This window comes from Lycium barbarum, chromosome 5, assembly GCF_019175385.1.
Source record: "Lycium barbarum isolate Lr01 chromosome 5, ASM1917538v2, whole genome shotgun sequence".
Classification (NCBI taxonomy): Eukaryota; Viridiplantae; Streptophyta; class Magnoliopsida; order Solanales; family Solanaceae; genus Lycium; species Lycium barbarum.
Window position 1 is genome coordinate 134,337,333 of NC_083341.1, and position 21,599 is coordinate 134,358,931.

Below are 21,599 nucleotides of genomic sequence, written 5' to 3' on the forward strand. Positions count from 1 at the left end.
CTTTTGTGATTGCACAGTATATATCTGATTCAATGATCTAGTAGAAGTTGATTTCAATTCCCTACTTTTCTTGGAGTTGTTACCAACATGTAAATGCGACTCAAATCTGTTGAGTTTTTTTTCGTTTTTTTCTTGATATCTTCTATCTTCTTTCTGCTAGATTAGGTGGTTCAAGTGTAATTTCGTTAGTGAGCAACACATTCTTTGATTTGTCTTTGTTGACATGTTAGTGAGCAGCACATTCTTTGTTAGTGAGCAGCACATTCTTGATATCTTCTTTGTAATTTCGTTAGTGAGCAGCACATTCAACTACTCCTGCAAATGCACCAAATGACAACTATTCCTCAATCTCAATCCTGTTAATATCTTTTTTTCCTTCTCGTTAAGATATGCATATGCTCAAGTTACAATCTTTTCAAGTAAGTATGGCACTCAGAGATATAATGATGCGAAGAAGGTGTTTGATGAAATGCCTCAAAGATATATTGTTGCCTCTACTGTTACGATATCATGTTATCTTGATCATGGGTTGGTGAATAACGCAATGGATGAATTTCGTCTGGTTTCTACCAAGGATAATGTTGGCTGGACAGCTATGATTGATGGTGATTAGAAATAGTGAAATGAAACAGTTGTATATTTCGTTGTATTTTTATGTATTTCTAATTTATGAAATATTTTCTGATATATTTCATTGTATTCCATTGTACATACACATACTACAATTTTATATTTCTTAAACAATCAATCATATTTCAGTGTATATTTTTCTGTATTTGGAAGTATTTCTAAAAGTTTGGAATGGAGTAATTTGGAGAGAGAAACGTGGGTTGTTATGGAACTTCAACAGTTATGCGTCATACATGGTTGATTTAATCAAAAATGCGAACTCTCCCAGATTTTTGTATTTTCGTGTATTTCAAAAACGCGAAATACAATCAAATACAATAAAAACTAGGTACGATTTGTAAATATAGAAAAAGTAGCTATAAATTGTTAGAAGCTATTAAAAGGTAGCTGTTTATGTAAGTTTCACTTTACTTTTTTATATTTTGACCATTTTAGTGAAAATTTTGATTCCACCATTGTAATAGTGATGGTGAAGTTAGCCCACATAAATATGACTCACTCAATCTGCCCAAGTTAATGATCCGGCCATATATCATTTTTTTGCGCGGATTGTCCGTAAGGTGGATTTTGAATCCAAAACTCTGTCTGGTAGAGTTTCGCAGGCAAATTCTGTCTTGCGAATCCAAACTCTGCCTTGCGAATCCAAACTCTGCCTTGCGATTTTTTTTAAATTTTGGACTAAGCGGGAGTTCGAACCCGAAACCCATGAATATTTTAGGCGAAGGGCAAAAATTAAAGACTAGTCATTTGAGAGGCAAAAATTAAAGACCATCCCCGAAGAAAGGCAATCGTACAAATTTCCCCCATATATTAATTCAATTCATTTTGATCTGTTTAATCCAGCTCATCTAAAAGTTGTCTGACATGTAACCCAAATTGATCCATAAGAAATTGTTTCAAGATATTTCTAATAAGACATTTTTATTTTTTATGTTATATATAGTCATAATAAGAAAAAATTAAATGGTAAACAAATTATGAAAAGAACAATAAAAAGATTAAAACGTGGTAAAAATTGAACGAATTAGTTATAACCATTTATTTAGTCCATTTAAGTCCAAATAAACTTTAGAACGGTCATTGACCAGTTTATTTATAATTCAAACTCATTTTGAACCATTCAAATCAATTCAACACGATCCACTTGACATCGCTAATATCTAGTTTACAAGCCCGTCATTAAAAGATTATGATTTCAAACTGGTCGAGTTCTAGTGACGATCAATCTATTGTTGCCTAATTGATTATTCGTAAATACATTTCTCACTTAAATTATGATATATAAATTCTTATTTTCTATTCTTAATTGATCAGATAATTGCTTGGTTCAACTTTAATGTAATCATCGAGTGTAAATAAATATTTATTGTATGGTCTATCTGCAATGCTTTTGGGGTGGTCTTTAACTTTTGTCTTTCAAATTGGTGGTCTTTAATTTTTGTCCTTCACCTAAAATTCATGGGTTACTGGTTCGAACCTCCGCTCATCAAATTTTTTTTAAAAAAATCTCAAGACAGAGTTTGAATTTCGCTCTGCCGGAGGAGACAGGCTTTGCCTTGAGGCATATATTTTATTTTTTTCCTTTTCAAGGCAAACTTTTAGTCATGCCTTAAGGAAAAATTTCGCCTTATCCGACAGACTTTTAGTTATATCTTAACTAAAAGTGTGTCCCATAAAACATAACTAAAAGTATGTCTCATAAGGCGAAACTTTTTCTTAAGGCATAACTAAAAGTTTGCCTTATAAGGCAAAGTCTATGACTTAAGGAAAAATTCTACCTTATGGGGCATACTTTTGGTTATGCTTTAATTAAAAGTTTGTCCCATAAGACATAACTAAATTATGTCTCAAGGAAAAGTTCTGCCTTATGGGACAGACTTTTAGTTATGCCGGATCCGGCATAACTTTAGTTTTTCCTTAAGGAGTGTATGCCGGATCCGGCATACACGCCCCCCAGCCCTGCCTTGCGAAGTTATTTTTTTATTTTATGCCTGACCGGAGGTTTAAACCCAGAACCTTAGGTATTTGTCCACCTTTCCAAGCGAAGGGTAAAACTTAAAGACCACAAATATGAGTGGTAAAATTTAAAGACCATAAATATGAGGGGTAGAATTTAAAGACCACCCCAAAAGAAGGGCAATCCGCGCAAAAAAATGTCTTAGTAATACGAATCTTAATTCTTAATGTTATAACTTTGTTTTTTATCTTTCTTTCTCTGTAATTGGCCCAAAATATTGTGCTCGTGGAGCACAACGAGAAAAATGCAGGCTGCGAAGTTATAGGAGTAATCTTAAGATAGCAACTACAGCATATATATACTTTTTTTTTTTTGGGCTCAATACTAACAGTAGAAGGGTTTTATATTTTTATAAAAAAAAAGTTTAATTTAATTTGACCAACCCCAACAGGCTATTTTTCCTGCTTCCATGTTATATTAACACAAATTTTGTTTTTACATCATCAGTGAATAAAATTTAAAGCTCATACTACTATATATGACTAAAGTATAAACAATGAAATATGTCCTTTGAGAGAGTACAAAATACGTACAAGAAGCTTGGTATATTAGTATTATCACCCCCACCCTGTTATTATAATAAAAATTCTTAAAAACAAGATATGCTATTACAAAACTAGCTTATCTTACTTGTAATTATTTTCAAGGCTTTCCCCATTGTTCGATACTCATAGAAATATAATCTTTGCTTTAACTCTCGATCTAAAATTTATCAATACTGATTTATAGGATATTTTGTCTATAAAAATCTATTATTATGACAACCTTCAAGAAAAATCTAATTCTTTTAATTGTTTCATTTTAAAATTATGATATAATATTCTTTTTAATTAAGTTAACATTTTCATCATTATATTTATATTTTTTTTTATTATCAGTAATCTAATCAAATCTCGTGCCTAATCAAATATTTCCGTATAATATAAAATTGATGAGTAAATAAATTAATTGAATCATAGGGTCATTGTCAAGACCTCTTCTCGATTCTTTACTTATTCTTGGCGTGAATTGGTTTCATTTTTTGATTCGATTCACATAAAATGGCCCTATGATTCAATTCACTTTCAAATCCTTTCTCGTTTGGTATGCGGGATGTAATAGCTAAGGGTTGTTTGAAATTTAGATAGATTGTATCGTTTCCTGTCATTACATAATGACACACATCAAGAAGAGTAAACTCACATTTTATAAAAAATGTAGGATATAAAGTAGGTTGTTATTAAAAAAAAAAAGATAGAGCAAAGGATAAAACAGAATTATTAAATAGCCAATAAAATCTTAGTTTCAGCCAACAAAAAAAATAAAAAAAATGAGACTCCTACCGTAGCTCCTATACTTTAGTTTCATAACCACCATCTTCATTGGTACTTCTTAAAATAATAATGAGACTCGATAGATGTGCCAACCATAGCTGATTTTGATATTAAGTAATTCAAGAATACTTCTAGGACATTAAGCGCCCGTTTGGCCATAGATTTCGGGAGCTTTTTCAAAATAAAAAATAAAAAATTGTTTGTTCTTGAAATTTGATTAGTTTTCGTTCACTCACAAAATTTCAAATGTTATTCAAATAAAATGCATGTTCAAACACAACTTCAAGTTCCAGAGTTATTTTTCAACACAACTTTAATTTTTTTTTTTCAAGTTTCACAAAATCTATGGTCAAACGCTATCTAAGCAATTTCGAGGAATATAAAGGGAAAACCAGAGAATATCAGTGTATACAGAAATCCTTGGACATTTCAATTCTTACACAGAAAAATCTTTTTATATAAGGAATTTGCTACGTTTCCCACGTTAACTTTTTCTTAGAGTCCGGAATCAAAATGACCCAAAAAAACCGCTGTGAATCAAAATACCCAAAGAAAAAAAATTAGTACCAAAGTACCTTTAACGCAATAAAATATTGTGTTATTGGACTTAACTGTAACGGCTCAGTTAAGTCCAATAATGCAGTATTTTACTGCGTTATTCTGGGTATCTTTTTTTTTTCACACTTTTTCTGTATTTTGGGCATAGATTAATCATGCTTCGAGTCCGGAACTTCAATATTTTATATAGAACCCTACTTATTTTTGTGTGATTAATAAGGTAGGCTCAATACATCAAGGATAAGCAAAAATTCGGATCGTCGTTTTAGTAGTTGAAAAGTGTTCGAAGTCCATTTTTGTTTGAAGACTTGTTGTCATTAGCTTAAAGTTTTTTATTTTTAGGGTTTAGTGTTATTTTTTAATACGTAACTTTATTTCCAAAATGTTGCGATTTTTTTAAAATAAGATTTATTATTAAAAAATAGATACACAAAAAATATACTTAATATTTACTAAACATGCACCATGAAAAGTGCTCGATTATTAGTGATGTTTGATGTGGCATGAACTTAAGTAGTTAAATAGATTGATAAGAAAAAATTATCAAATAATGAATATAGGGAGAAAAAATAGTTGTAAATTGGTGAAACTTTAAACGGTCATAACTTTGAGCTCGAACGTTCGATTTATGCGATTTTTTTTTTGGGTATTTTTAGGAGATCTATCCCCTCAAACAGCCGCAAGGCGGTTTGGCCGGGCTAGGTTTTAGAAAAAACTCTTTTTTCCCATCCAATTTTAATTTTTCCCCAAATTGGTGCACAATTTTCATTCATCTTTAGTAAAAATCTAGTAATAAAAAAAAATTGAAGATGGTAATCCCGTGATAGTGATGTTTTGAATGTCAATTTCAACATTCGGAATTCAATTTATGAAAACAAGTTAGATGGCATTAGTGAACTTTATAAATAATAAAAAATGTTTACATTGTCTCTTTCACAAACTTGACTTGGTGGTTTAGGCATCTTTTTTTTTATCCCAACCATCAGGGATCAAACCTAGGCGGGTGCATGTTTTATTAAATATTAAGTATATTTTTTATGTATCTATTAATAATAAATATTATTTTAAAAAGATCACAACATTTTATTTTAATAATTTTTTTTTGCAACACTTAGTGTTTTTTTTCCATACTTTGACCAACGATTAGTCGTGTGTCAAGACTCTGAAATGTCAATATTTTATATAGAACTTAATATTTTTTTCTGCATACGATAATGTAGGCTCAATACATCAAAGATACGTAAACGTTCGGATCTTCGTTTTAGGGGTTGAAAAGGTACCCAAAGTAAGTTTTGTTTGGAAACTTTAGGTTTAAGTGTTTTATTTTTTAAGGTTTTGGTTTAAGCGTGTTATTTTTTAATCAAGACATAACTTTAAAAACATATTTAAAAAATATAGGGAGAAAAACTAGTTGTAAAGTGGTCAAACTTTAGATGGTCATAACTTTGGGCTCGGATGTCCGTTTTACGGATTTTTTTTTTATTTTGAGTATTTTTTCGAGCTCTATGCGGACAAACAGCTGTAAGGCGGTTTGGCCGAGCCGATTTTTAAAAGTAACACCTGTTATCCCTTTCAATTTCAATTTCCCCCCAAATTGGCGTGAAATTTTCAGTTTTCTTTACTTATAATATGATGATACGCAATAGATTTCAACGTAAAAATCCCGGGGTAATGTAGCTGTGAATGTCAATTTCACTTTTGCGGTTTCAATTTTCGAAAATAAAGCTGACTAATTTTCTCGACATATAAAGTTGACTAAAATAACCTTACAAAAATAGAACACTTAAACCTAAAGTTTCAAACAAAACTTACTTCGGGCATCTTTTCAACCCCTAAAACGACGGTCCGAACGTCTATGTATTCTTGATGTATTGAGCCTATATTATTGTACGCAGAAAAAAATATCAAGTTCTATATAAAATATTGGCGTTTCGAAGTCTTGGCACACGACTAATCGTTGGTCAAAGTATGGAAAAAAATGTTAACCAATTTTTTTTTTGGTCGCTATTACGTAGTATTTTACTGCGTTATACCAAAAAAAAAAAACTTTAACGCATTATTTTTCTGCGTTAATGGACTTAACCGCGCCGTTATGGTTAAGTCCTTTAACGCAGTATTTCTTTGATACTAGTTTTTTTTTTCTTAAGGTATTTTGGTTTACAGTGCGCTTTTTTGGGTCATTTTGGTTCAGACTCCTTTTTCTTACATGTAATGAATTTGGTCCTTTTGCCAAAAATGGTGATACATTTCTCAACTATCAAATTTGCTAGAAAAAAAGTAAATGGCGAATGAATTTAAGTAGACTTTAATTTTTATATATCGGTAAATAATATCTACAAGTAAGTCTTCTTAAAGTGTGCGATTTGAAATCATGAAAATAAAATATGTTACCCGCTATAACAGAAAAAGATGATTTGATTGCGTAAAGTTTATTTATATTGACAAGTGTATATTACTTAAATTCTTAAATAATATACTTTATTAGTGTAAATAATTTTTAAGTTATAATGATTGAATCGTTTTACTAAAATCACATTTACTCCTATACTGTTATGTTTGATGTCAAAGCTAGTTGCCTTTTGAGAATTTCAAGCAATGATCTACAATCTATATTGATTAATGGTTTTGGTTTCAAAATTGATGTCAAATTAAGTTGAAGATGTTACACCAAAAACAAGGCAAACTACAGAAGGTGATGCCAAATGTTTATAAGCAAATTGTTGTAACTTTGTTCCTAGACTTCGTGAAATGATTTAAATTTGTCCTCCGTTAATAGTTAGGGTCAAATCTATCTTTGCCGCTATAAAAATGGGCTAAATTTGTTCTTATAGACTAACTAACGACATGAGATTTTCAACACTGAACCATTTCACGAGGGAAAGGGTCAAATTCATCATTGAACTATGCAAAATGATCCATAATTGTTCCTAAACTTTGCGAAATACTCATGATTGGACCATCATTTTTCTAAATCAATTACCATCATATCAGTTGATTCTATCCACTCTTGACAACACAACCTGAGGACCATCATTACTCAACCATCACTTCTTATTCACACGACAATCACAAAGAGAACATACAAAAATTCCACACAAAAATCACCCCGTTCACTTAAAGACCACCGTTGCTCCACCACCACTTCTGTTGTTTCTCCTCATTTCATTTTCCATTTAAAGTGCCAAAATTTCAGGGTAACATTGATATGTGTTAAGTCATTATCCATACTAACAGAATAATCATTAGGTTCAAGGGAGAAACAATGACAACATAATTATCAACCAATTGAACTAATTATGCAACAATTTACACACACACAAAAAAAAAAAAAAAACTTAAACACTGGTTAAACAATTTCAGGTCCCCAAAGCTAAAATATTTAAGAACATATAACAAAAGCAGTCTAAATATTCATAAGAAAATAACAAGCTAGCTAGTTGAACAAAGATCTATGTCTCACATTCTGCCATACTCCATTTCCTCAAAAGGATTGGTGGTTGTACCAGACCGCTGATTCAAGTGTACCTCGGGATGCTCTACCTCTAATCCTCCGTTAGTCGGCTGGACGTGTTGTCTGTTTGTGCGGACCTCTTCCACTGCCCGGAAATATGCATAAGGTCCCCATCCTGAGACCAGAGGGAAAAACACGTAAATATAACAATATGTATATGCCTATCATATCGGGTTAATTTCAGAATTTTGTCCAGTATAACAGTAAAGTCACATAAAGGAATTTTCGTGCAATGCCTTCTCCTAGATTATTAGCAACGAAATCAAAATCCCTAAGAAATTAGCAGAAAACGCGGTTGTGCTTCCAGACTTCTACTGAGACGATATGTAGGCAAAAGCAAAAGCATAGTAATCTCAAATGTATTGAAGCCTAAACATAGCAAAAAAAATTTCCTATGAAGTAGAAAACGCGGCTGTGCCTTGATCTGTTTAACGGCTCTGTTATGAAAGGAAGTTGCAGACTGACTAATTGACTACGAGTGTAATAAGAGCATCCATCGACAAAAGGATAACCATAAGATGCTGAGATTTTTCTTGTCCAAAGAAACGTGTTGAGAAAGGGCAGATATATAGAACCTTTTAACAAGATAGTGTCTTTTCAACTCTCTCAAAATGGAGCCAGATTAGTCAACGTTTACTTCTTTCCATGAAACCAGAAAATCTTATTTGTAACAAGTGGTTTTGTTGATTGGTTTGATCATATTTAATTCATGAAATGGCTTAATTTGGTATTAGTCCCGTTATGACAAAATCATTCTATTATTAAAGTACTAACGAGCTAGAGAAATCAAAAAGATTGAAGGAATGTTTGTCGAAACGCAAGAGTTGATACACAAAATATAATACCTTCAGAATGGTAAGGAGCTGGGAAGAACTGCAGGTAACAAAGTGTTGCAACGACAAGCCTGAAATGTGAAAGGCGCGGAATATTAAATATTAATAAAAAACGAAATGCAGCACCCATTTACTGCTAAATTTAGAATTTTAAGACGAACCTATCAGTCCTCCAGCGAACACGTCTTGCCAATGATGCATGTAGTCATCCACACGTGAAATGCCGACAAGAGATGCCATAAGGAGAGGAAGAAGAACTATGCATAGTTTTGCCACATGCCCTCGACGATCAAACGCTTTGATCTTCCCAGCCAAATACAACGATAGAAACCCGAGACCAGCAAATGACCCTGCAAAGAAGAACCCAAATTTTGTTGGATTGAAGTCTTTGAAGATACTGCATGTCATTACAATAAAATCTGTCAAAAAATTCTCCGGAATAACCAAAAATATTTCCAATGACAGAAACCCGAGACCAGCAAATGACCCTGCAAAGACGAACCCAAATTTTGTTGGATCAAACTCTTTGAAGATACTGCATGTCGTCATCCCAATAAAGTTTGTCCAAAAATTCTCAGGAACAACCAAAAAGATTTCCAGCTCAGACATTAAAGAAATGAAGGTTCATCAATAATTCACACCAGGGGCGGAGCTAGAGTGTAGGAAGGTAGTTCAGCACAACCTAGTAGTTTTGGTTCAAATCTTATATTTATCTTAAGAAATTCATTTAACATGTACAAATTATTAATTTAGAAACCAGTAACTCAAAAAGGACTAAAATCCCGAACTCATAAGCTTCAAACCTTGGCTCCACCTCTAACTCAGACCACTTATGAAACGAAGTACTCCTCTTGATGTCTATATGCAATCTTTATGAAAGGTTTCAACTACATAAAATCTCGGAAATCCTGATTTAATGTCCTTGGAAATAGTGGAAACGGAGAAAATCAAGCTACATACCTGAGGTATGCCCGCTCGGGAAGCTCTTATGTCCTTCCTTAATATCACTTTCTTTACCATGGCATATCACGTCTCCCCACTGATCATATTCCTGAAAAGAGAACAGCAAAATGAATCAAATGAACCAGTTAGCGCGCTATAATTACAATTGAAGATAGAGTTGAGCACCAATTTAAGCATTTTCTAAGGAACCGTTCGGACATAGAAATTTTTTCCTTTTCAAAAAATATTTTAAAACATTGTTGGAATGATTTGTTGGTTAGTTTTTTAAGATCAGTTTTTCAAGTTTGAAATACTGGTTTTGACCACTTTTTGATTGATTTTTTTTTTCCACTCACAACTTCAAAAAAAGCAATTCATATAATACAAGTCAAAACACGACTTCTACTCCCACATACCATTTTTTCAACTTCAACTTCAAGAATTCTTATTTTCAAGTTTCAACCAAATCGATGTCCAAAAGGCTAGTGTCCTTTTAGTTACGCTAATCATGAAAGGAGCTTTTAATATCAGATAAATGTACAGACACTTTTACTGAGTCAAATAAAAATGCACTAAGAAGTTAACCCTTTGTTGCAAACTAGGAAACGAAGGGAAAAAGGTAAAAAAGGTTCCTTGATAGAGGAAGAAAGCTTAGGGAGTGTTAAGTATCGATACATACATCTTTACCATCAGGAAAGCAACGCCAGAAAAAGTCTGGTCGAGGACGGCCTACTGCATTCTTGATGGCCACTGTGATTACAGCCGTAATTAGGATGGCAAATAAGAGGCCTGCAATTTTTGAACAAGTCTAGCGGGATCAGTAATGTCACTTAGCAAAACAAAGGGTAAACATTCGTCGTACTACAACAAAGAAACTCAAAGTCACAGAGACAAAAAGCACTTTTACTCGATTTTCCAATACGTACTAAGGTGAAAATAACTCTTACCTAGAATGCTGTGGTGCAGATCATAGACGTCCCTCCTCCAAAGATAGATGAAAACGAAGATCATAATAGGCAATAAAAAAGCATATAGCTGTTCATTAGAGAAATCTGTTAGAAACTCCAGGATTTGAGTGAAAAAAATTTGAATTTTTGAAATTTGCGAGCACAGTGGATGAGAAAATGATAAAAATGGTCCCCTATGTTTGAGGGTAGGTTCAAAATAGTTTAAGTATGCACTTAATAGCATCCTTTAAGTCTTGCCAAAATTAAGACTCTTAGTCCCGTCAAGTATTTAACAATTTATGTTCGTTAGATTTGACGGAAATACAGGGACCATTTTTGTCATTTTCTCCACAGTGTAATCTGCACTCCTGAAATAATTGTAGGCCAATTCTATTGTAGAACAGAAATATCAAGGTCCTATTAGAGCGGTTAATTAAACTTTCTCTACATTACATTGATACTGGATTCAACAAACAACAACAACAACATACCCAGTGTAGTCCCACAAGTGGGTTCTAGAGAGGGTAGGGTGTACGCAGATCTTACCCCTACCTTTGTGGGATAGAGAGGTTGTTTTCGATAGACCCTCGACTCAAAAAAAAAAAGGAAAAAAAAAATTGAAGCATGGTATCAAGAAAAATATGGCAAGACAATAATAAGATAGAGCAAATGAAACAACAGATAGTAATACACAATGGGAAAATAAACTAAGTGATTACTAAGTAAAACTACTAATTAGAAGAAAGAAAAGAATACTCACAGGAACAGACCACGACGGGACCGTATCATCTTTCATGGGATATTTCAGATCAGTCAACATATCTTTTCCAACAAACCGATGAAATGGACCGATGATATAAAGGACTATCACTATTACTACGAGCAGCAGCAATATAAGCCAGTCATATATGTGAATTCTTGCAACTGATGAGCCATGAGACTTAATAGTATGTCCACATCCGAGCTCGATCTCATTTGTATTGCCCTGTTTCATTTGAAACAGAAATATTAATATGTGCTGTTGCAAAACCAAATTAGTATTCGAATTGATAGTTCAGATGATAAAACATTGTAACAAGTAAAAGTTCTTTGAACTGAGCAAAACCAGGAGAAAATGACAAAATTGGTCCCTTATGTTTGAGCGTAGGTTCAAAATAGTCCCTTAAGTATGCACTTAACAGTTTTAGTACTTTGAGTTTGTCAAAAGTAAACACTTTTAGTCTTCGTAAAATATTTATCAAACTCCGTCTGTTAGATTTGACAGGGACTGTGGAAAAAACACTTCATTTTGAAACACACAACATAATCATCAGAAATGGGAATACAAAACAACTACGCCTTGAAAACAAGCAAATTCGGGTGGACTATGAATCCCACTGCCATGTCGCTCCATTTAAGCTCATCTTACTCTAGTGTTATATAAAAAATATGAATAAAGATAAAAAAGAATTGTAAATTCCTTATATATTCAACTGGCAAATCAACAGAAATGGGAATGACTAACAAAATTTGCTAATCAATTACGATGGTTTAAATGTTTTCAGGATAAAACGAGACCGCTTTGACCACATCATGCTGACTTTTAGACACTAATCCTGTTTAAAAAATTGATCAGAAATATACAACAACTGAGCTTCAGTGCCAAACAAGTTGGATTCGGCTCTATAAATCCTCACTGGCCAAGTTACTCCGTTTAAACTCATCTCATGTCAATATTATGCAAAATACAAATAAAAAGTATTCGAAGTTTTGTACATCCTCTAAACTGGTCAGAAATTTACAAATGAAATAAACAGTATCTGCGCTATAAGATCTTCAAATATTACTACTACAAGTTCATAAATCCATTATCATACTGGAGCAATAAATTGCACTGATTGAAAGACTTCACTTATTTGTTTCTACTCTACTTGTTAGTCTCTAATTCAGTATCTGAAAAGCAACCATTGCAATCCACAAGCCAATCTATTAAGAATCTAGATCATCAGTGCCCTGTAACCAAAGAATACCACAGTACAATCCCCAAATTCTACCATACAAAATTGGATTTTCATCACAAAAACCACTGAGAAGTGAGAACTGCTAAACAAGACAGCCAAAACTATTAAGAAACACACACCATATGAGTAAAGGACAATTGCAATAGAATGAAAATACAAGCAGCAACAACAAATACCCAGTGTAATCCCACAAGTGGGGTCTGCGAACGGTAGGATGTACGCAGACCTTACCTCTACCTTAGTGGAGTGAGAGGTTGTTTCCAATAGACCCTTGGCTCAAAAGAAACGTAGTCAATGCAGGACAACAAAAATATCAAGATACAAAACAAATGAAGCAAAACATAGTATCTACGGGATACCTAAATAATACTACTAAGAAAAGGAGAAGAGGAGATGAAGATGCTATCCCCCTACCTCTCTCACACACAATGCGACAAAACTCAACTACCTACTAACTTTCTATCCTAATCCTCGACCTTCAAATCTTCCTATCTAAGGTCATGTCCTCAGTCAGCTCAAGTTGTGCCATGTCTTGTCTAATCAACCCCCCCCCCCCCCCCCCCGCCCCCCCTCAAATTCTTCTTCGGGCTACCTCTACCTCTCCTAACTCCTGTGACCGCCAATCTCTCACACCTCCTAACAGGCGCATCCTCATGCCTCCTCTTTACATGCCCGAACCATCTCAGCCTCGCTTTCCTCATTTGTCCGCCACGGAGGCCACTCCGACCTTATCCCATATAACTTCGTTTTTAATCATATCTCTACTAGTATGACCACACATCCATCCAAGCATTCTCATCTCCATTACCTTCATCTTCTGAACGTGAGCGTTCTTGACTAGTCAACATTCTTCCCCAAATAATTTAAAGCATTTCTCTGATTTGTGCTTGTCATCCTTTCGCAGGGGGCATGCTAATCTTCTTCGTATCGTTCCGCCTTTGTGGGAACAACAATTCATAAGTAGAACCAGAAATCAAAAACCAAACACAAAACCAAAAGAAAAAATATATCATTAGAAATGGGAAAATGAACAAAGCAAAATGACCAACAAACCTGAAAGACGCTCTTAATCTTATCTTTCCAACCCATTTAAGCACTGCTGATACTTCAACTCAAAACAGCAAACTCCAAGCTCAGAGAGAATCTTGGGACCTAAAACCAAAAAAACCACCAAAATTAAGAAAGGAGAAAAGATTTTTTATCAGCAAATAATCCTTCTAGATATAATACCAAGACTGACTAATAGCATCAAATAAGAACAACTTTGAGTTTTTAACAGAAAATAACGATATTAATTCAAGCATCAAGAACTGTAAGGTACCCTTTTAGTTTCTGGTTTAAAGATTCAATTTTTCAGCAATGGCAGAAAGAGAAGACAACAAAGAAGAAAGATACAGTATGAAATAAAAGACTCTAGTTTAGAGTCAGAAACTAAAAACCCGCCAAAATTAAGAAAGGTGACAAGATTTGTCAGCAAAAAAATCCTTCTAGAAGTTATACCAAGACTGACTACTGGCAATAAATAAGAATAATTTTGACTTTTGAAAGATAATAATGGTATTAAATAAAAAATTAAGCACTGAAAAGTACACAAGTCGAGAAAGAAGAAAATTCTAACTATATAGAAGAGCCGGTTGGGCTCCTTTTTTATCGTCCGTTGTGGGTCCCACTAAAAAAAATTATGACCTCCATATATATTAAACAATAATTAATATTAAAAAAAAATTATGAGCCACATATTAAACACCAACCAGTATAAAAAAAAAAGTGAAACCCACCACATCCAAACTCACGGGAAAAGAGATTAATGTCATAAAAGAAAAAATAACATTAAATGGAGATCAAATAATTAATAAGGTAAATTAGTGAAATTATAATTCTAATTAACGTTTCTTTAAAAAAACCGTGTAAAAAATAACATGACAAGTAAAATGAGTTAAACAAAAAATTTTTACTAAAATTTAAAAAATAGAAGTTCTTCATTTAAATAGAAAATCAAATTTCTACTTTGTTTCATTTTAAACATGTAAAATTAATATATTAATTTGAATTAGAATTATTCAAATCAAAATTTGATAAAAAAATTATATGTATTACTTTACTATTACTACTATATAGAAGAGCCGGTTTATAGAGGCAAGATCGTCATCCGTGTTCGGTCCTACTTTTTTATTTAAGGGTAAAAAAGTGAACCCCATAAAAAAATATAATGTTAAAAAAAAAGTGCTGACTTTGCATTCGTAGTAAACACTAATATAATAAAGTTTTAGATACGGAGCACAAACTACAATGTTATATTAATTGTGTTTTGAACATAATATATGTATATATATTATATGCATAAAAATAGTACAAACTAACAATGTCCCAAAAAAAAAGTGCACCCGTGAACCCCATATTAAAAAAAAAAAAAAGTGCAGACTTTGTATTCATAGTAAACACTAATATAATAAAATTTTAGATACGGAGTACAAACTACAATGTTATATTAATCGTGTTTTGAACATAATATATACTCTCTCTCTCTCTCTCTCTCTCTATATATATATATATATATATATATATATATATATATATATATAATCACTATTAAAAAACAACTACATACACATAGATGCACTATAATCTAAAGTGTTGGGCCCGTGCGCAGCACGGGCATAGGCCGTCTAGTGTAGAGAAGAATAAAGGAAATATACTCTCTCAAGTTAAAAAAGAATGTTCATTTAGCCATTTGAATACTTTTTAAAAAAATACTAACTCTTATAATAAAAATTGATAATTTGATTAAATTACTTCTAATTAAATTAATATTGAGATTTGATCACTTAACACTTAATAAGGATAAATTTGAAAATATAATGTTAATTTTTTCTTGATTTAATAAGTGAACATTATTTTTTTTAATCAAAAAATAAAAACTAATGGAACTCTCTTTTTTGAACACGAGGGAGTGAAGAGTATGAAAAGAATTTGTATACTGGTACAGTTAAGAATTTAAATTTTTTTCCAACAACTACGTGGAAAATGGTGCCGAGGTACATGGAAAGTGCATAATTTTTTATTTTTTTTAAATATGAGAGAATACAAAGATCAAATTTGATCACAACCATGAATGGTGTCAAATATGTTAAATTCTTGGTCAGATGATGACGGCTTCGTAGTTGGTTACTGGGAATCCAAGGCTATAACTGTCGAAGTCTGGGACCCACACAAGAGGGGGGTTGGTCCACCTCATTTCCACATCTTTTCAAATTCTCTCTTTTTTTTTTTTTTTTTTTTTTTTTTTTTGAAATTTTAGATTTTACTATGTAAAAAATTAATAACATATAGAGTAAAAAACATATCTCAAGTATCACTATTTTTTTAACTTCCTACCTAAACTATCAGATGTGAGAGTTTCTTATCTAAACTATCACCAATTAATTTGCAAAACACAACTCAACTATCAGTTGTTCACTTTTCCTACATAAACTATCACCAATTAGTTTACAAAACACCCCTCGACTATTAATAATAGTTCAAGTAGAAAACTCAAAAAAATGTGATACTTGATGTGTGTTTTTGACCATTACCTCTAAAAATTACACTATATAAAATAATAACTATTATGCCTCAATCCCAAATAAGTTGACGTCGATTATATGAAGAAATGGAGATACATATAGCCGACTCCAACTTGTTTCGGATTGAGGCGTATTTTTTGTTGTTGTTATTGTATATAAAGTGTAACTAGTGAAATGGTCCGCGCTTCGCACAGTTATGAAGTATTATTTTCTCTTGTAATTATGAAAAATATAAAGAAAATTATTGTAGATAAGTAAATATAGATATGCGATTAATGGCTATATTTAGTTTAATACGTTTATTTCTACCAAAAAAAGAAACTTAATGATATAAATGCACAAAAATTAGAACTAATATCCTAATAATCAATACAACAGTATACTGAAAAGAATTTTTTTTGGAGTAAAGGAAAAATAAAAAGATAATAATAATATAACACGTGGTAGTTAGTCACAGACCCCTCTTTCTCAGATCATCGACTTGATACAAAAACAAAGAAAATTAAAACTTCCTTTAATCAACCTTAATCACGAATCGAAATGTTTTGGTAACAACTGTGAAAATTACAATTAATAACAAATATAATAACAACTTAAAGAGCACCTAGTTCCATTACCCCCTAGGTGCTAATGGAATCTAAGCCTCAGATCAGAACTACACATTGAGTGCTTGTACTAAATCTCTACATCTAAGTATTTTCCTAGACATTCTCAGAGAGCTAATTCTTTCAACTATTTCCTTTCGTATCTGTGTGACAACCATCTCACTGTGTACATTTGCTCCTTTAGACAATTTCCAGTTCCTTACTCTCCAGGTGTGATAAACCATAGCACTCCAAATTGCTGCAACAACTTCCTTTTTGAATTGAGGCCACTGTTTCCTTTTAATTTGTCTTAACACCATTGTTACATCTCCAATATGCAATTGTAGTCCTAACCATGTCTCCAGAGCATCTCTAGCTGAGAGTATCCATTGGCAATCAGTAAATAAGTGTTTAGCAGTTTCCAAAGTCTGAGTTGCACATAAGCATCAATGCACATTCTCAACTTGGAAATGCATTTTCAACATTCTTTCTTTAGTTAGTAGCCTATTCTGAGCAGCAATCCACATTATAATCCTGTGCTTAGGTTGGACTGCAGCACTCCATATAAGTTCAGCCAAATCAAATCTTCTCTGAGTCCCAAGAATAGCAATATAACTCTATGTAATGGAGTACTGTCCCCTTTGAGTGAGAGAGTACCTATCTTGCTCATACCAAGTCTTCATTCCTTTCTTTAGCCCATTGAGTTTATTCCAGTACCAGCTACAATCTTGTGGTGCTTTATGTTGCCAAATGTTTGCATCAGTCTTCAGATAGATCCCATGTACCCACTTAACCTAAAGTGATTCCTTGTTTTCCACTAATTGCCACAATAGCTTACCCACAGAAGCTATGTTCCAGTTTTTACTTCCTTTGATATTCAGCCCACCTGCTTTCTTTGGGAGACAAGCTTTCTCCCAAGCCACCAAACATATTTTCCTCTTCTCTTCAGTACTCCCTCAAAGATATTCTCTACATTTCTTGTCCACTTCTTTTAGAACACTTTGTGGCAGAATGAACGCAGCACCCCGGAAGCTTTGTATTGAAAACAACACTGCATTAATAATCTGCAATCTCTCTGCATAGGGGAGATGTCTTGAGTATGTGTTGTTTATCCTATTAGTTATCTTCTCTGTCAACTGATGGCAGTCCATCTTACTCCATTTCTTTGGTGATAGTGGTAAGCTAAGGTATCTTATAGGAAATGTCCCAACTACAAAACCTGTTTTTGCAAGTAACAGATCTTTAGTTGCATCGTCAATCCCTGTTATGAATATACTAGATTTGTCCATATTAGCAATTAGGCCAGACACTTTGCTAAAATGTGACAATGCCTCCATAACTCTTGATACTGAGCTCAAATTAGCCTTACAAAATATCATCAAATCATCAGCAAATATAAGGTGATTAAGCTTCAGGTTCTTACACATGGGATGAAATTTGAAATCTGGCAAAGCCCCCATTGTCTTCAATACTCTTGAGAGGTATTCCATGACAAGCACAAATAACAAAGGAGACATAGGATCTCCTTGTCTGAGTCCTCTCTTCCCTTCAAAATACCCATGACTCTGTCCATTGACATTAATTGAAAATTTTGTGGAAGTTACACATGTCATGATCAAATGTATAAATTTACCAGAAAAGTCAAATCCCACCAGTACCTCTTCTAAGAATTTCCATTCCACCATGTCATACGCTTTCCTAAGATATATCTTCATCAAGCATCTAGGAGTAGTTTTCCTATTGTAATGCCTCAAAATATCATGACAAATGAGGACATTATGCATCATTGATCTGCCTTGGACAAATGCAGATTGGTTCTCAGCAACTATATAGTTAATTGCATGTTTTAGCCTACTGCAAATCAGTTTAGAGATGCTCTTATACAGTGCATTACAGCATGCTATAGGTCTGAACTGACTAGCAAACTCTGGCTCATTCACTTTTGGTATTAAAGCAATACAGGTTGAATTCAACTGTTTCAGTAGTTTACCATTATGGAAAAAGCCCAAAATTACCTCAGTAATATCACCTCCAATTAGAGGCCAAGTAGCTTTAAAAAATCCACTCCCATACCCATCTGGTCCTGGGCTCTTGTTACTATCAATCTGAAATATAGCCTTCTTTACATCTTCCTCAACAAATGGACATAATAAACTCAGTTGCTGGTCCAGTTGAAGGACAGGTCCATTAGTTATGAAGCAACTGAATTCATTCACCCTAACAATATTAGCCTTACCCACCAATCCTTCATAGTATGTCACAAACAATTTAGCATCTCTTCTGGATCATATTGCCATTCCCCCATATCATTCTTCAACTGTGTCACTGACTGTTTAAGCTTCCTATGCTTTATAACTGAATAAAAACACATGGTATTATCATCACCTAATCTTATCCAATTTGCTTTACTTTTCTGTTGCAAGAACACCTCAGCCAAATAGGAAGATCACCTAAACTTTTGATATTTTTCATGTTCCTGTTGTTGTAACCCTTGATTCAGAGCATCAGTCTGCAGTTGTAGTTGAGCATTTTTAAAAGCATCCCTATCCTCTTTAGCCTCCACTTCAATGTTCCTACAGAACTGTGCATTGAGTTCTTTCAATGCCTTCTTCAACGTTTTTAATTTCTTCACAATCTTAAACATCTTGCATCTTTCCATCTAGGAATTCCAAACAGTTTGAACTTTTTCCATAAATAATGGGTGGTGAGTCCAAGCATTACAAAACTTAAAAGATTTCCTTGATCTGGGTCCATCAGGGGTTAGCGCTATCTTCAAAGGGCAGTGATTACTGATTCCTTCAGGTGGCACTCTAACCTGACAATCAGGCATTAAGTCCAACTAAATATCATTAATAAATGCTCTATCTATTTTGGAGTAGATTCTATTTCCACTACCCCTATCATTCCATGTGTATTTATTACCTTGTTGAGGCAATTCAATCACCCCACTCTCAGCCACCCAATTTTGAAAATCCACCACTTCAGCCCAGGTCACTGTATGACCACCCAACCTATCCTCTTTATCAAGAACTGAGTTGAAATCTCGAGTGATCATCCAAGGTAATTGACAAGCAGCACCAACAGTGTCTAAGTATTCCCACAGACGTCTCCTTTCTTCCTTGGTGTTAAACGCATACACAAATGACACTACAAACTTCAATTACAATGGAATATACACTACCTCACATGTTACAGCCTGAGCATTGCCGCTTTGAAATGTAACAGTGTAGTAATCTGGTCTCTATGCTATCCAAAATCTACCATTATAGTGGGCTTCTAAGTTATTAATATGATTCCATCCTCCAAACAATCTAGTAGCAATCTGTTCAAATCTATCTTTTTTTATTTTGGTTTCTAGCAAGCCAACCAAGCCTACTCTTTCATCATTGCAAAGGAGTTTCATCTCCTTTTGCTTATTAGGGCCATTTAGACCCCTTACATTCCATACTAAGAAACTAACCATTCCCTATGGATAGAATGGTCTGGCCTCTCACATTCTCCACATTCTCCTCATTTCTCTGACTAGGCCCTGGTTTATCTAAACCTGAGAAAGGATTATCATTATTAGAACTCTGCTTTTGCTGCTTCTGAGGTGATGATCTCCTAATTCTCATTGGAGTAACCCATATCACTTTTCCTGCACTATTATGCTGCATTGCTTGCTTTTGGGTTTCAGGCTGTGTTCCTTGAGCTTTTGCCACTTCCTGAGTGCTTTGTTGCTTCCCAGTTTTCCCAGATGGAATTGCTTGAACCCCTGCACCATTTTTCTTTTGTGGTTGAACTTTAGGAACTAATTGCACTGCCTTTGGTCCTGGTGGCACCACTTGAATCTCCTGCACTCTTGGCACTTCAGGTTCCTTCTGTTTAGGAGGATTCTTCTTTCTACAAACTTCATCTGTGTGTCCATATTTCTTGCAAAAGGAACATAAGGTTGGTTTCCAGTCATAAACTACCTTCTGATCTATGATGTTACCCCTTTCATTCCTGAAAAGTACTACATCTGGTAGTTCAGCACCCATGTCTACTTCAACCAATAGTCTGGCAAAATTCAGCCTTATCTTTTTCTCTGTGTTGTGATCACTCATCAATGGTTTCCCCACTAAACTGCCAATCTTACTCAACCCCTTAGCACTCCAGTATTTGAAATCCAATCCTGGAAATTTAATCCAAATAGGCACTGAGTAGAGTTCATCCCTAGAAAATTTCATATCCTCATCCCAAGCCTTCACAATGAAAGGTTTATTATCAAATTGGTAAATACCTCCTGCATTCTTACCAACTGCACTATCAAATCGAACCAAAATTATTCCATTCTTAAGCATAGCAATCTTATTCAAACCATGCTTAGCCCACATCCTCTAGATATACCCTTGGAGCACACTAAATGGTGGATGTGCCCCCAACACATAACACATAACAGCATTACGCCAATAAGCTATTTCAGAAGTAAAATCTTCCAGTTCAATGTCAACTATAGAAGTCTCACCATGTTTTGCAGGAGCTACATACTCTAATTTGAAGCTAGCATTTTAAATTTTGGAGAAGGCGATCATGGCTCAGGAAACCACCTCCTGGAATCAGCGAGGACCTGAAGTGAAGAATTCGGCATAATTGAATACTCCGGTAGCTCAAAACAGTTCCAATTCCAAGGGAAAAGGGTCCAACCAAGTAGTAAAGGAGAAGGTTCCTCAATTAGGGCAA

General features: G+C 33.8%; 2 protein-coding genes and 1 non-coding gene across 4 annotated transcripts; all 3 read right to left on the bottom strand.

The window, feature by feature from the left end:
• Positions 1 to 7,760: 7,760 nt before the first annotated feature.
• Positions 7,761 to 14,275, bottom strand: LOC132641686 (putative lipid phosphate phosphatase 3, chloroplastic). Of its 2 annotated transcripts, none has more exons than XM_060358755.1 (9): positions 14,073 to 14,275; positions 13,805 to 13,903; positions 11,512 to 11,736; positions 10,752 to 10,839; positions 10,484 to 10,593; positions 9,823 to 9,913; positions 9,024 to 9,212; positions 8,875 to 8,933; positions 7,761 to 8,144 (listed from the first exon to the last, which is right to left on the bottom strand). In XM_060358755.1, the coding sequence occupies exons 2-9, from the start codon at positions 13,838 to 13,840 to the stop codon at positions 8,061 to 8,063; spliced, it is 882 nt and encodes a 293-aa protein (XP_060214738.1). In that variant the 5' UTR covers positions 13,841 to 13,903; positions 14,073 to 14,275; the 3' UTR covers positions 7,761 to 8,060. The 2 variants fall into 2 exon arrangements, with proteins under 2 accessions (XP_060214738.1, XP_060214739.1); XM_060358756.1 differs by lacking the exon at positions 14,073 to 14,275 and adding an exon at positions 13,560 to 13,687.
• LOC132642955 (U6 spliceosomal RNA) lies at positions 13,609 to 13,715 on the bottom strand. The gene has a single exon (XR_009583425.1). It is a non-coding gene; the product is annotated as a U6 spliceosomal RNA (small nuclear RNA).
• Positions 14,276 to 19,708: 5,433 nt separating the features above from the next.
• On the bottom strand, positions 19,709 to 21,253 carry LOC132639853 (uncharacterized). Its single transcript, XM_060356248.1, has 3 exons — positions 20,359 to 21,253; positions 19,821 to 20,045; positions 19,709 to 19,713 (listed from the first exon to the last, which is right to left on the bottom strand). The coding sequence occupies exons 1-3, from the start codon at positions 21,251 to 21,253 to the stop codon at positions 19,709 to 19,711; spliced, it is 1,125 nt and encodes a 374-aa protein (XP_060212231.1).
• Between the last annotated feature and the right edge of the window lie 346 nt (positions 21,254 to 21,599).